The sequence below is a fragment of the Nannospalax galili genome, unplaced genomic scaffold, assembly GCF_000622305.1.
Source record: "Nannospalax galili isolate Female #2095 unplaced genomic scaffold, S.galili_v1.0 scaffold612, whole genome shotgun sequence".
Taxonomy (NCBI): domain Eukaryota; kingdom Metazoa; phylum Chordata; class Mammalia; order Rodentia; family Spalacidae; genus Nannospalax; species Nannospalax galili.
In genome coordinates, this window is record NW_008333388.1 from 2,107,817 (window position 1) to 2,122,299 (window position 14,483).

Consider the following 14,483-nt stretch of genomic DNA (forward strand, 5'->3'; position numbering starts at 1 on the left):
ACGGCAAACCCCAGGCAGAGGCCAGTGACGAGTGATCTCGGCTCCGCTCAGAACTAGCACTCTGACCTTTGGTTAGCCTGTCAGCCTTCCTGGGTCTCAGTTTCTTATTTGAGCAATGAAGTAATTGGGTTAGATGGATTCAGAGTTCATTCCTTCAGTTTGAAAAAAATTCTGTCAAATTTCTTTCCAGTGTCCATTTGATTTGTTTGCATTGCTACATTTGAAACAAAGCTTGTCTGATTTTCCTAGTTAAACAAAGAGTAAACAAGAAACTGTGTACTGTCTCCTTGAACTGGTGCCAGTTCTTTTGTTACCATTTCCTTCTGCTCGGCCAGCTTGCTCTGGGATCCCCTATCTGTACCTCCTGTGTGCTGGGATTACAGGTGGGCTGCCGTGTCCACTCAGCTTTTCTTTGAGATCTGGAATCCGAACTCCAGTCCTAATGCTTATGTGGCAAGTGCTTCACCCATTGAGCCATTGCCTCAGCCCTAAATCTTTGATTTAGTTTTGTTTAGATCTTTTCTTTTTTTTTTTTTTTTTTTTTTGGTCTTTTTGAGACCTTGTAGCCCCAGCTGACCTGGAACTTGCTATGTAGACCAGGCTGGCCTTGAACTCATAGAGGTCGGCCTGCCTCTTCCTCCCAAGTGCTGGGTTTAAAGGTGTGGGCCACCACACCCGGCAGTTGTTCCTGATCATTTTTCCCAGCTTTGGATGGAATAGCAGTGTGTTCGGAGTTATCTGCTGCCCTGTAACAAATTACTCCCAAACTTGATAGCAGGGACCAGCAATCACTTACCACCTCCTGGTTTCTGTAGGTCAGACTTCCAGGGCAGCATAACTCTTTGTAGCTGGGGTTTCCCCTGTGCTATAGTCCAACCATGAACCAAGGCTGTGGGCTTGAGGTTTGACCCCAGGGGTGAGAGGATTGGCTCACTTCCAAAGTAGCAGGCTTCAGGGACCTGCTTTCTCCTCACTCCTGTGGGTCTCTTCACAGGGCCTCTTCACCCCATGGCAGCTCTCCGTAAAGCAAGAGACTGTCCAAGGTAGCAAGCCCCACCTGCTCTAATCCAGTCTCACAAGTGCTGTGCCACCAGGTCCCCATATTCTATCTGTTAGAGGCCAGTCAGTAAGTCCTGAGCACACGCAGGGAAAGGGCTGATAACAGTTCGGAACAGCAGGTTCCCTTTGCGCAGTTTATGGACAGCAGGGGACTTGGTTTGCTGGTTTTATGTGTGAGTTGAGGCTTCCTTTTTTGTTTTTTGTTGTTTTTTTTTTTTCAATGCTGGAGATTGAACCTAGGGCCTCACGCATGCTGGCGAGTGTTCTACCACCAAGCCTATGTCCATTTTATTTTATTTGTTTTAATATTCTTGTTATTTTAAGGTTCTCAGCAGTAGTTTTTCCATTGTTGAAAGCCAGTTACTGGACTGGTGTTTTAGTGTACTGCAGTTGAGTATCTTCTTCAGTACCTTTGAATGTTCCGTGGAAGCTGCTTGTACAATGTGAAACCTGTCCTAGTAGTTTCTGGAGCAGTGGTCAAGGGAAGAAAACATAGTTCCTGTATCTTTCGGTTTAGAAGGCTAGAATAGTCCCTTATGCTTTCAGAGCCTTATAAGGCTCTTGAGAGCTGTGCTAGCAACTTCCTGAGCCCTCATCTTCACAGAAGACAGGCTGCATGGAGGAGGAAAGTTTACGTGAGCACTCCTTGGTCACAAGTCAGATTTTAGGGTTGATCTGGGAATGACCCACTGGTAGAGCACTTGTCTAGCATGCAGGAGGCCCTGGGTCAGTCTCTAGCACTGGGGGAATAATAACTAATATTGTGCTTGTTCCTCTAAGGAAGGTTGGCTAGCCATTGACTTTATATCCATACACAGGTACCAAGGATCCAAGTGCAACTGACCATGACTAGTAATAATCAGATACATACAGATTAGAGACGCATGCACCGAGTTCTAAGTGTTACTAGCAAAAAACAATGAGTATTTCTGTAAGAAACAGTATATTTTAAAATGAAATGGAGTGCTTGTTCCTCTAAGGAAGGTTGGCTAGCCATTGACTTTATATCCATACACAGGTACCAAGGATCCAAGTGCAACTGACCATGACTAGTAATAATCAGATACATACAGATTAGAGACGCATGCACCGAGTTCTAAGTGTTACTAGCAAAAAACAATGAGTATTTCTGTAAGAAACAGTATATTTTAAAATGAAATGGAGATCTCTTTATGCCCGGCTGGAGATCTTTTTTAAAGGTTAGAAACTCATTCAATTTTATGTCCTACAGGGTTTATACTGAGTTCAATATTGTATAACTGTATTAATTCAACTGTGACCCTAAAAATTTTGTAGCCTCTTTTGAAAGAGATGTATCTTTGTTCTGGAAATTGTTATTGAGTGTGTTAAAGCTGTAATGAAATGCTTCTTCTAAAAATAAAAAAGCAAAAAACAAAAAACAAAGCCTCTTCTTGGGGCTAGAGAGATGGCTCAGTGGTTAAGAGCCCTATCTACTCTTGCAGAGGACCCAAGTTCGAATCCCAGCACTCACATGATGGCTAACAACTGTCTGTAACTCCAGTTCCAGGGTATCTGATGCCCTCTTCTGACCTCTGCAGGCATCGCATGACACGGGGGCACTTAGAAACATCCAGGCAATACACTCATACACATAAAATAAAAATAATAAATAAAATATTTTTAAAAGTATGTTGCCTATAAGGGCTGGAGAGACGGCACAGCGGTTAAGAGCACTGGCTGCTCTTGCAGAGAGGACCCGGGTTCGATTCCCAGCATCCACATGGCAGCTATGAACCATCCTTAACTCCAGTTCCAGGGGAATCCAAAGCCCTCCTCTGACCTCTGCAGCATTGCATGACACGGGTGCACTCACATACATGCAGGCAATACACTCATACACATAAAATAAAAATAATAAATAAAAGTATGTTGCCTATTAAAGAGGACAAGTTATCTTAGGATTAATTTTTACTAAAAGAAAATAAATATAATCTTTATTGGATTTTCCTGCTTTCTTGAAACGTAAATGTTTTGTTGTTAAGAAAAGAAACTTGGCAGAGCAGAGATGGCCCAGACTTGACCATGTGAGCCCCATTGTCCCTATATGTGCTTGGCCTTGGGAACCATTTTGCTCTTTCTGACTTCAGCTCTTTCATGCAATGTCTTCTTCCAACTTTAAAAGCTTCTCACTATTTTCCTCCCTCGTAGGACAGTCTGGGAGGCAACAGCAAGACCGCCATGGTGGCCACCGTGAGCCCGGCAGCAGATAACTATGACGAGACCCTGTCAACCTTGCGGTACGCAGATCGAGCAAAGCACATTGTCAACCATGCTGTGGTGAACGAGGACCCCAATGCCAGGATTATCCGTGATCTCCGAGAAGAGGTGGAGAAACTCCGAGAACAGCTGACCAAAGCAGAGGTGTGAGGTGCCGCAGGGCGCCATGTGGCTGAGGGTGACTGGCAGTCTTGAATGAATTTTTTTCCCTTTTTCTTTCCCTTGCTTGTGAATTTTGAAATTCCTTTGGGAAGAGAAATTTGAACCAAGTAATATAGGCAAGTTGTCATATCTGAAATTTAGAGTTTTTATAGGTATTAAGAATTGGATAGGAGAAAATAAAATGTTTCTTTTTTTAATTATTTTTTTTTATTTTATGTGTATGCATGTATTATCTGCATGTGCACCCATGTCGGGTAATGCCTGCAGAGGTCAGAAGATGCTGTCGGATCCCTTGGGACTGGAGTTACGGACAGTTGTTAGCTGCCATATGGGTGCTAGGATTTGAACCTGGGTCTTCTGCAAGAACAACCAGTGTTCTTAACTGCTGAGCCATCTCTCCAGCCCCAAGAAAATGTTTCTTAAAGCCTGGTGTGGTGACGCACACCCTTAATCCCAGCAGAGGCAAAGTGGTTGCTGTGAGTTCAAGACCAGCCAAGGCTACATAGTGAGACCCTGTCTCAAAAAACAAAACAAATTCTTTCCATTTCTATCCAGGAAGCGGAAATGATAAAAGATTTACTAGAACAAGGGGAGAAAGACTGTGAAGAAAGTGATTTAGCTTTAGTGTGGAAACAGAGTGGGCTTGGAGTCCTTGGGGGAAGGAATCGGGCTTCCTTCCTCTCTCCTTTGTTAATGCAGCTGGAACAGAGGTCCCCTCACCTTTGTCACCTACCTGCTGTGGGTGTTACGTTTGTAGAGTAGTATTATAGGCTCTTTGATGATGGAAGTAGCCACGGGCTCGGAGGTGCTGTGGCCTTCTGTATGTCCTCCTATGTTCTGTGACAGGTGAGGCTTGGCTCCTGCTACTGGATTTGAAAAGCAGGCACTGTTCTTGGGAGCATGAACTGCCTGACTCAGTTCCTGCCGTACTTAGTGCTTCTGTCCCTACCGCCAGGGCTTTGGGACTCGTCCCTGCAGCTGATGCCACAGCTCCTTCTTCCTCATTACTTTTGTTAGGGTAGAAAATCAATAAAATACACGGTTGAGACAGTTATCTTGATTATGGTCTTTAAGCCCCTTGCAGTTTTTACAGATCTTCCTGATCCTTGGTGATGTTGTTTCTATCTTTTCTCCTATTAAAAACAGCATCTGATTGTTTCTTGGTCTTTTAGCTAAGATCAAGTGTTAATAGCACTGTTCAGTTTGTAGCATGCACATGTATAACTTGTGTAGCCTGGAATAAGTTCCTGAAGTCACCAATAGAGAGAGATTGAGATGACTCATATCTATAAGTCTAGATATATAGACTATTGGAATTTAAACTCCTTAGCCCTGAGGCTGGAGAGATGGCTCAGCAGTTAAGAGCACTGACTGCTCTTGAAGAGGACCCAGGTTCGATTCCCAACACCCACATGGTGGCTATAAACCATCCTTAACTAGAGTTCCAGGGGAATCTGATGCCCTCTTCTGACCTCTGTGGCATTGCACGACTCGGGTGCACTCACATACATGCAGGCAATACACTCATACACATAAAAATAAAAATAATAAATATAAAATAAAATCCTTAGCCCTCAACAAGTAGCCTGGCACATTTATCTCCTTAAATGTAATGAGATCCTCATGGGGTTGGATGAAAGGGAAGAGTTAAGTTGTCCTTCTAAATGTGTCTTGGATGACCTGATGGGTCTGAGATCCTCCTGGCCTCAGTGTTGGGGTCAGCCATGGCCCTCCCTGGTGTTTTAGGTAGGCAGGAAGTCAGCCTGACATTTACTTGAGCAGTGGAAGGAGGTCACAGAGTCCTTTCAGCATCAGCTGATTCGTTTTTCATGGCACCACGCAGACATTTCATGAAGTGAACATTTTGTTTGTAGGCAATGAAATCTCCAGAGCTAAAAGACCGGCTGGAAGAATCCGAGAAGCTTATCCAGGAAATGACTGTGACTTGGGAAGAGAAATTAAGGAAAACTGAGGAGATTGCACAGGTTTGTGTTGAAGGGATTGAGACTGTGCAGCCTTGGGCTAAGATTGCTGTGGGACTCAGATGGGGCTGTGCTCCTTAAGTTCCCGCTTTGCTGCCAGCAGGTCCAGCACACAGATGGGACTCCAGGTCCCCTAGGGCCTGTTGTTCACAGGATCATCTGTGGGGCTGCAGAGGGCCTGACCATCACAGAACGAATCTGAAGGGTAAAGAAAGTGCAAGTGAAATGTTTTGTTTGCTTTGTAAGGAATGATTAGCTTTTCAGTGCCAGTAAGATTTATTTACTTATTTGTGTTGGGGATTGAATGTAGGACCTCACACATGCTAGGCAAGTCCTCTACTGCAGAACATCCCAAGCCCTAACTTTTAAAAATACAGTGCTTTTATTAATTTTTTGAGAATTTTACAATGCAGTGTGTTCTGATCACTTTCACATTCACTCCCCCCAGATCCACGTCCAGCCTCCTTCACCCCCTTCCAGCTTCCTGTTGTCTTTTTTTAAATGATCCCACTGATTCCAGTTTGTACTATGCATAGACTGATGGCAGGACCATCCACTGGAGCATGCTCAGCACACTGGGGACCACAGCCTTAAAGAAAACTGACTCTCCCTCCCCCAGAGGCTGTCAACTGTCAGTAGCGTCTCAGCTAGGGATGGGGACGCCTGAACCTCTCTTCCTGCCTTGCTGGAATGTTGCCTAGCTTGATTTTGTGGGTTCATGAGTGGTCCTGTCATGTCCTACAATCTTTCTGTCCCTTCTTCCTAGATGGTCTCTGAGCCTCAGGGGACAAGACGGGGGTATGATATGGATCTTCTGTGTGTGTGCCAAGCCCTAATTTTTAACTTATTTTTAACTTTTAAATTTATTTTTATGTTTTAAATTGACATACATATTTATTTATAGGGTACAGTATAATTCCATACATGTATACTTTTGGTGGTTAATAGATTGTCATTTTCTACCACTGAGCCTTTTTTGATCTAGACAAAAATTTTGAGACCCTGTCTCAAAAAAAAGAGAGAAGATCAAGGACTCACTTGTTTTCTTGGCTGCTATTTATCATGGGCTTTAGTATTTAGTATTTATTTATTTATTTATTTATTTAATTTTTTGAGACAGTGTCTCCCTGTAGCTCTAGCTGGCCTGGCACTCACTATGTAGACCAGGCTGGCTTCAACCTCACAAAGATCCGCCTGTCTCTGCCTCCTGAGTGCTGGGATTAAAGATGTGCACAACCAAGCCCTGCCGGAACAAATCTTTGATAACTATCGGATCTTCTGTATCTTGCTGCCTCCAGGGCTGGGAAGAAATATTTCTCTTATGTCTTTCCAGGAGCGGCAAAAGCAGCTGGAGAGCCTTGGAATCTCTCTCCAGACTTCCGGCATCAAAGTTGGGGATGATAAGTGTTTCCTCGTTAATCTGAATGCTGACCCAGCTCTGAACGAGCTCCTGGTGTACTACTTAAAGGTGAAGCCGGCTGCTGGCATGAAGTGCTTTGTGCAAGTTGGGGAGCGTGCTTGTTCACAGATAGTTTCATTCAGTCAGATGGTGTATAGGGCAGTCGTGAGTTTCTGGGATCATTTTCCCTTTTCAGTCTTTGAGTGATGTCATTTTGCCTAGTATAATTTCTTTAAACATAAGAAGAAATAGTTAAAGAAAGTAAAGTTTTTAGGACGACTTATTTATGTTTCCAATAACCTTTAGGAAAATTTAAAAAGTTCAAATTAAAAAATAAAAAGGGGCGTGGTTTGCTGGAGAGATGGCTCAGTGGTTAAGAGCACTGGCTGCTCTTGCAAGAGGACCCAGGTTCGGTTCTCAGAACCCACATGGTGGCTAACAATTGTCCATAACTCCAATTCCAGGGGTTCAACACCCGCTTCTGGCCTCCACGGGCATTGCACAGCATGGATGCACTTATGTACATGCAGGCAAAACACACATTTTTAAAAATTTCAAATTAACCTATTAAAAATAGAAGGAAGGGCATGTCACCTAGTCATCAAGAGTGTCAGACTACAGAACAGAAAAGGAGACAAACGGCTGGCTGTGGTGGCATCTGCCTTCAATCCCAGTACTCAGGAGACAGAGGCAGGTGGATTTCTGTGAGATCAAGGCCAACCTGGTCTACATAGAGAATTCAGGCCAGCTGGGGCTGCACAGTGAGATCCCCATCTCAAATGATGACAAAATCTAGCTTTGAAAGAAAATAAGACAAATATAGTATACACTGAAATCTGTCAATCATAGAGAACAATGGAGAACTGTAGAAAGCTCTTGAACCTGACACAAATCACAGGGCATTTCCGCCAGTTTCCCTTATCTGTTCTAGAGCATAAATTAATTACTCATAGACTCTAACCCAGGGCTAATAATACCAGGTATAGTTTCTTCTCCTTATATACGTGGTATTAACCGATGGGACTAGAAAAGTAGAGCTAATGGGTGAGCTGTTTACGTTGGAAACTTGTAGAGAAGACTCACAGTTGTCAGATGTACAGCCTACTTCTCATTGAAGGTATGTTTTGGAATAATTGCTCTGTGTCCTATTGATAAGGTTGCTTTGTTTTTTTAAAGTTTTAAAAAAATTTTATGTATTTTATTTTATGTGTATGCGTGTATTGCCTACATGTAGGTAAATGCACCTGTGTTGTGCAATGCCCGCGGAGGTCAGAAGAGGCTGTCGGAACCCGGGTCCTCTGCAAGAATAACCAGTGTTCTTAACCACTGAGCCATCTCTCCAGCCCCATGGCTGCTTTGTTAATAGGCATCTTACATGGTGTTCGGCAACGCCGAGTCAAATAGTCTTTGACACATACAATGATGTGGGCAGGTCTTGGGTTTTGGCACCGGGAGCAGTGCTGGTTAGGAAGGAAGTGGCCTGTGTTGCTGGTGCAGGAGGTCAAGGCTCTGGTCCCTCTTTTCTTCAGGCTCTTCCTTTGCACATGGGAGGAGGTGACCTCTGGCTAGTTTCCTGGATCCTGTGAAGACTGGATATGTGGACAGGTTTTATAAACAGAAACACTGTATAACCATAGGATATTCCACATTTCACTTCTGCACACATACTGTTTTCACCTATTAAAAATAATAGGCGGACATTTCTCGTTGCTCTTCTGAACAACATTGGTAGCATCTTTTTTAATGTATGTGTGTGTGTGCATACTTGTGTACAGGTCTGTGTGCATGCATGTAGCGATCAGAGAGAACATTTTGGGTGTCAGGCTCACGAAGGCCATTCACCTGCTTTGAGACAGCGTCTCTCATTGGCCTGAAGCTCATTGATTGGCTAGACTGGTTGATCAGCAAGCCAGGGACCCACCGCCCCCAGCGCTGGGATGCTGGGATTACAAGCATGCATTACCACGCCTGGCTCTTTTACCTTTGTTCTGGGATCAAACTCAAGTCCTTGTGGTTGCAAGGCAGGGACTTCTGTCTCTCCTTGCCCAGCATCTTGAGTTAGAACGTCCGCTGTAGATGTTCGTATAGCTTAGGGAAGATGCAGTATTAGAACAGGACTTAGGCACGCTGTCCTTCAGATTTCTGAAGGCAACTTGGAATTCTTTTTCCTTTCTGAGGTGATGTCATTCAAATTAGAGCATACACACACATCTCAAAGGGGCAAAGCCTGATTCCTATCTGTTTCTTAACTAAAACGTTCAATAAAGCAACTGTTTAAAAAGGACCTTTTAGAGAGGAGTCAGAACTTTTCTGGTCCCTTTTGTGGAGGTGTTTGGTTCTGTTCCAGACTGTGGTCATTCCCATTTGGGTCCAGTCTGAGGCAGTCCCAAGGCTGACCCCACAGCAAGACTCATGACAAGGCACATTCAGAAGGGTGAGCTCAGTTCAAGAACAGTCTCCCTTCAGAAAGTACCACCGTGTGGGATGGAGGAATTTGGAGGCTGCACTTTTCACATTTCTTTGCCTGCACTTCTCAAGCTAGTTGAAGCGCAGTGTCATCCTTTCTCCAAGTGGCTTCCACTAACCCATCCACAGGCAAAGCTCCAGATCATAACACCTCTGACGTCCTTCCTGCCTCTGAGCCTTGGATTCTCAGATCCTTCAGCACATGGCTTCCCTCTGTGTCCCATGTGCTCTGCTTGGATTCGTTGGGCCCCGGCTTTGGTGGGGGTTGGGGGGCCCTCTCAGTGTACCCTTAGGTTGACCTTGAATTTGCAGCCCTCCTTTCTCTGCTTCCTGGGTGCTAGGATTACAGGCCTGCACATACTTGGTTAGATGATCTCTGAAACCTTTCCTCATCTGTGGTTTTCCTCGTTGCTTAGCACACACTGTGACCTGAATATACAGCGAAGCTGTAGAACTGAGCCTTCTGGATTTAGTGTTTACCCATTGGATCATTGATTATAACCGCAACGAGAGACCGAGATTGTCCTCTGTAGTATTGACTCTGTAATGGGACTTTGCTGCTTGTGTCTCTAGGATTTCAGTGTCTACCTAATATTTGGTGCCAAAGTATTCATTGAGAAAATGAATTTCTTATGGAAAGTACAGAAAATCAATAAAAAATGTAAAAGGTGGATTTCTTCCAGAGCTTGGGTTAGACCTTTGCCTGCTCACCTCTGCTGACTCGGAATTCATTGTCTTTAGCACCCATCACATACTGTGTCTCAGGCTGGCTGTGCCAGGCACCCGCATCTTGAATAGGTGGCCGTCCAAGTAAGGGGGAAATTGCATTTGCAAAACAGTAACTCAGCAATCACTGGCTCTTGAGTGTGATAAGGGCTCAGAAGAAGGAGAAATCAGGATGTCCCTGCCCTGTGCAGGTTCATTCTGGTTGTGGTAACTGTCAGGGTCAGGTGAGGAATTACATACACACACGCGCACACACACGCACGCTCGCACACACACGCACGCTAAATGTAAAGAAGCAATCTGAACTGACGCTGTGTGTACATGTTGGAGGTCATAGGGCAACCTGTGAAGTCAGTTCTCTCCTCCCACCGTGTTGGGATCTGGGGTTTGAACTCTGGTTGTCAGGCTTGGCAGCACGTGCCCTTACCTGTAGAGCCATCTTGCTAGCCTGCAGATTCTTTGATTAAACAGCTTTCATCTTTGGAGATGACTGACTCTGATTGAGACCAGGCAAGTGATGTCCAACTTAAAGGCTGTAAGGTTGTTTTTTTTTCTCTCATGAAACAGTCTTAAGTAGCCAAGGCTGGCCTTGAATTCCTGATCCTTCCTTCTCCACTTCCCATGTGTTAAAGAGTACAGGTATGCACTTACATAAGCTCTGTAGCTATAGTTTTCAGACCATATTTTGATATATTGTTGATACATGGCTTGTGCTCTGAGAACAGTATAAAATATTTAGAATCAAAGTCTTAAAAGAAAATAATGACTGTAGGATGGACATGAATACAAAAATTATAGTTTTAAATCTAGAAGTCTTAACTAAGATACCAGCCAGAGGGATATTTTTCCTTATAAGGAAATGTAACTTACAGAATGAATTTCAGAAAAGACTACTGTTCTATTTGCTTTTAGAATCTTCTAGCTAAGGTGATAGATCAAAGGGGACCCTTTCAGGGTGCATGTGGAGCCACACAGTATTCATGAATAAATCTGATTCTTTCTTAGGAACATACGTTGATTGGGTCAGCAAATTCCCAGGACATCCAGCTGTGTGGGATGGGGATTCTCCCCGAGCACTGTATCATAGACATCACACCAGAAGGCCAGGTCATGCTGACCCCTCAGAAGAACACCAGGTAATTGAATTAGTGTGAAATTACACCAGGGGTATATTCTGTGAGGGACATTGGGTCTGCTTTTGTTTTTAGCTCACTTGACACACTGTTAGGTACTGAGCTCTTTCTGTTTAACTTGAGTATCTCACACCTGTGCCTTCTCCGCACTCCCATGGCCTGGTTAAGGCTCCATTATGTGTTTTTTTGTTTGTTTGTTTGAGACAGGGTCTCCCTGTAGCCCCAGTTGCCCTGGAACTCACTATGTAGACCAGGCTGGCCTTGAACTCACAGAGATCCACCTGCCTCTGCCTCCCCAGTGCTGGGATTAAAGGTGTGCGCCACCACGCCTGGCTTCCATTATGTTTTGATGAGAACCTTTGACACCACCCTAAGCTTCTTCAACTTCCCTCCCCCCTGGGGGTGTCTTCTGGTTTGGGTAGGAAGCCCCTGGCCTCCCTGCTCGGCCCTTCCCTGCTTGGCCATTCGTCTGGCCTGCCAGCTCCCATGTCGGGAACTGAGCTCTGTCGGGCTGCTTTGGGGCATTCCTGTTACCTACACTTTCTAATGATGGAAGCACTTCTGAAGCCCCTCCAGAGTTAGCCAGCCCGCACCGTTCTTACCCTGGGTCACTCCCGACCATCCCACATACTGAGTAACAAATTCAGCTAGCTTAGCTCAGGAACGCTTCCTCCTTTGGTTGGAGGGTATGGACAGTTTTCCAAAACTCTAATTCCTTGTTAAAAGTGTCAGTTTTGTCACTGGCAGCAAAGGCTGCCAGTTGTTGGTTCGCAGTGACAGACTCCCTCTGTTCACTGTCGGACAGAAAGTCTAAAGCACCGCTGCGTCATCCAGGCGTTGCTGTCTTTGGTGCTTTTTGGCAACTTCTCACTTTGTCAGTTGAAAAATCAAAGGTGCTGTGTGCTCAGGTCAGGGTTCAGTGGCACACAGCTTCATCCGAGGACCCCATCAAGTGGCAGGTTTTTTGTATCGTGACTGTGTGATGGGACTACTCCGGGGAATGCGGGGTGTGTGCTGTTGCAGCCCGGCTCCGTGTGGTGCTCCAGCAGGGCCCCTGTGTGTCATCACGGAGGTAAGGGGCAAGACTTAAGTGTTAGTGCCGCAGCAAAGTAGTTCTGACCCTGCGGACCCCATGTAGACTACACTCCCAGAGCTGTTCTTGTGTTCATGTGTTTTAAAACTAGTCATGCTTAGTGGCAATACTTTGTGAAGTCAGCTGCCTATGTGTTTGCTTTCCCTAACTCAACTGTATTTAGAGAACCATGTCATCAAGCCCGAGGTCTGCTCAGTTAGTAAGTCCTTTTCTAGTACTGCTATATTTTTGGAATTTGTGCTTTGAATGATCAGACTACAGGGGCAAACGGATCAGTTACTTTTTTTTTTTTTTTTTTTTTTTTTTTTGGTCTTTTTGAGACAGGGTCTCCCTGTAGCTCCAGCTGTCCTGGAACTCACTATGTAGACCAGGCTGGCCTTGAACTCACAGAGATCCGCCTGCCTCTGCCTCCCGAGTGCTAGGATTAAAGGCATGTGCCACCACGCCCAGCTAGGATCAGTTACTTTTTAAAAATATATTTTTTTAGTGTTTTAAGAACCCCCACAGGGAACAAAATCTAAATTAGGAGTAATAGTGGAGGGAAACACGTAGAAAATCATGAAAATATAAGGCCAGGTAAGAGTATCATAGCTGTGGTGGCATGTGCTCATAAACCCAGTATTAAGGAGGCCGAGGCAGGAGGACCACAAGTTCAAGGCCAGTTTAGGTTATGTAGTAAGAGCCTTTCTCAGAAAAATAAAATCCAAACAAACAATCTAAAACAAAGTAAAACAAGGTTTATAGCTTTGCAGAGTTTAATGAAACTCAGTGACTGGAGTGGTTAGCAGCTTTTTAAAAGTTGAGTCCAAAGTGGACTTGGATTGTGAAGAAGGCCTTGGAGGATGGAGAGGAGTAAGGACCTTATTCCAGAGGATGGAGAAGAAGCAGTGGGGCGGGGGGAGACACAGGATGGAGAGGAGGGGGGACCTTTTTCCTTGATGAAGCAATAAAAATGATTTTTAGGACTGATGTGATCTCTTGTGTAGGAAGAGATGATCATGTTTAGGGTGCAGAAAAGAAATCTCTATTTTTATAGGAGCTGAGGGTTTACTGGAAGAGGGAAAGGAAGGAACGGCCTTCAGTGTCAAAGAACTAGTACTTGGTGTCCCATGTTGTAGTGAATGAGTCACTTATCTGGAGAGAGGCAGGAGGCTGGGATCCCAGGAATATGCACGCGTGTAATTTTCTGCCTGTTTCCTGCACTTCCAAAGTCTTCCCTGCTAGCATTTTACCCACTGCTTCTGTTGAAGTCTGTTATCTAAATAAGCAGTTCGGTTGAGCTCATGAGTCTTCTGGATTGAAGGACATAGATGTTGCCCTACGCTCTGGGAAGTTGCAGGAGATAATATAGGGCTCATGTTACATTGATGGTGTCTGTAACTGTGTCTAAGGTTTGGGTGGTTTATTGGCTTTTTGGCTTTTTTGTTTGTTTGAGACAGGCAGGGTCTCCCTGTAGCCCCAGCTGGCCTGGAACTCACTGTGTGGACCAGGCTGGCCTTGATCCCACAAGAGCTCTACTTGCCCCTGCCTCCTAAGTGCTGGGATTAAAGTTGTATGCCGCCAGGCCCAGATTGGCTTTCTTGTTCATCTAGGTTGGACATGCTTGTTTTAGTTGCTGTGTTGCTCATTATTTCCTGTCATGATTCCATATTGACTCCTCCATATACTAACAAGTTTAGAACTTTTAAAGATGGAAGAGATAGATCTCTAACAAGACTATTCATGTGTGAAGTGGGCTAGAGAACGCTTAGAACTTTGAAGACTGGAAAATAGTACCACAGAGATGTTCCTATAGATACTGAAATTCACCAGGGTTTTTTTTATTTTGCTTTCCTGGTATCCATACCACTGTAATATTAAATAGTAAAAGCATAGAGTGGATAATCCTTGTTCCACTGACCTCTTCTTCCCACAGAACATTTGTAAACGGGTCTTCTGTTTCCAGCCCCATCCAGCTACACCATGGGGACAGGATACTATGGGGCAACAACCATTTCTTCAGGTACGACATTGCTTACAGCCCTAGAAGTGGGAGGCCATGGAAGGCTCTGCTCTGAAACAAAAGGGTGCATTTTAAATGTAAACTCTATAAAAATTGCACATTCACATGCATAGTTTATATGTTTGTTCATGACGTAAGTATGTGTAAGCCCTGAGGACTTAGAATAGTAAGCATCCTCAGCAAAAGTAACTGAGTTTACTCATATACTTTTCTTTTTCTTCCC

General features: G+C 44.5%; 1 protein-coding gene across 4 annotated transcripts in view; it reads left to right on the top strand.

The window, feature by feature from the left end:
- Kif13b (kinesin family member 13B) overlaps positions 1-14,483 on the top strand; it is a 153,053-nt gene that overhangs the window by 60,654 nt on the left and 77,916 nt on the right. For all 4 annotated transcript variants that reach the window (XM_008828113.3, XM_008828112.3, XM_029561110.1 and 1 more), the window contains exons 10-14: positions 3,229-3,441; positions 5,334-5,444; positions 6,775-6,909; positions 11,038-11,168; positions 14,174-14,260. In XM_008828113.3, coding sequence (XP_008826335.1) covers positions 3,229-3,441; positions 5,334-5,444; positions 6,775-6,909; positions 11,038-11,168; positions 14,174-14,260 — 677 coding nt within the window. The remainder of the gene's footprint in view (positions 1-3,228; positions 3,442-5,333; positions 5,445-6,774; positions 6,910-11,037; positions 11,169-14,173; positions 14,261-14,483) is intronic.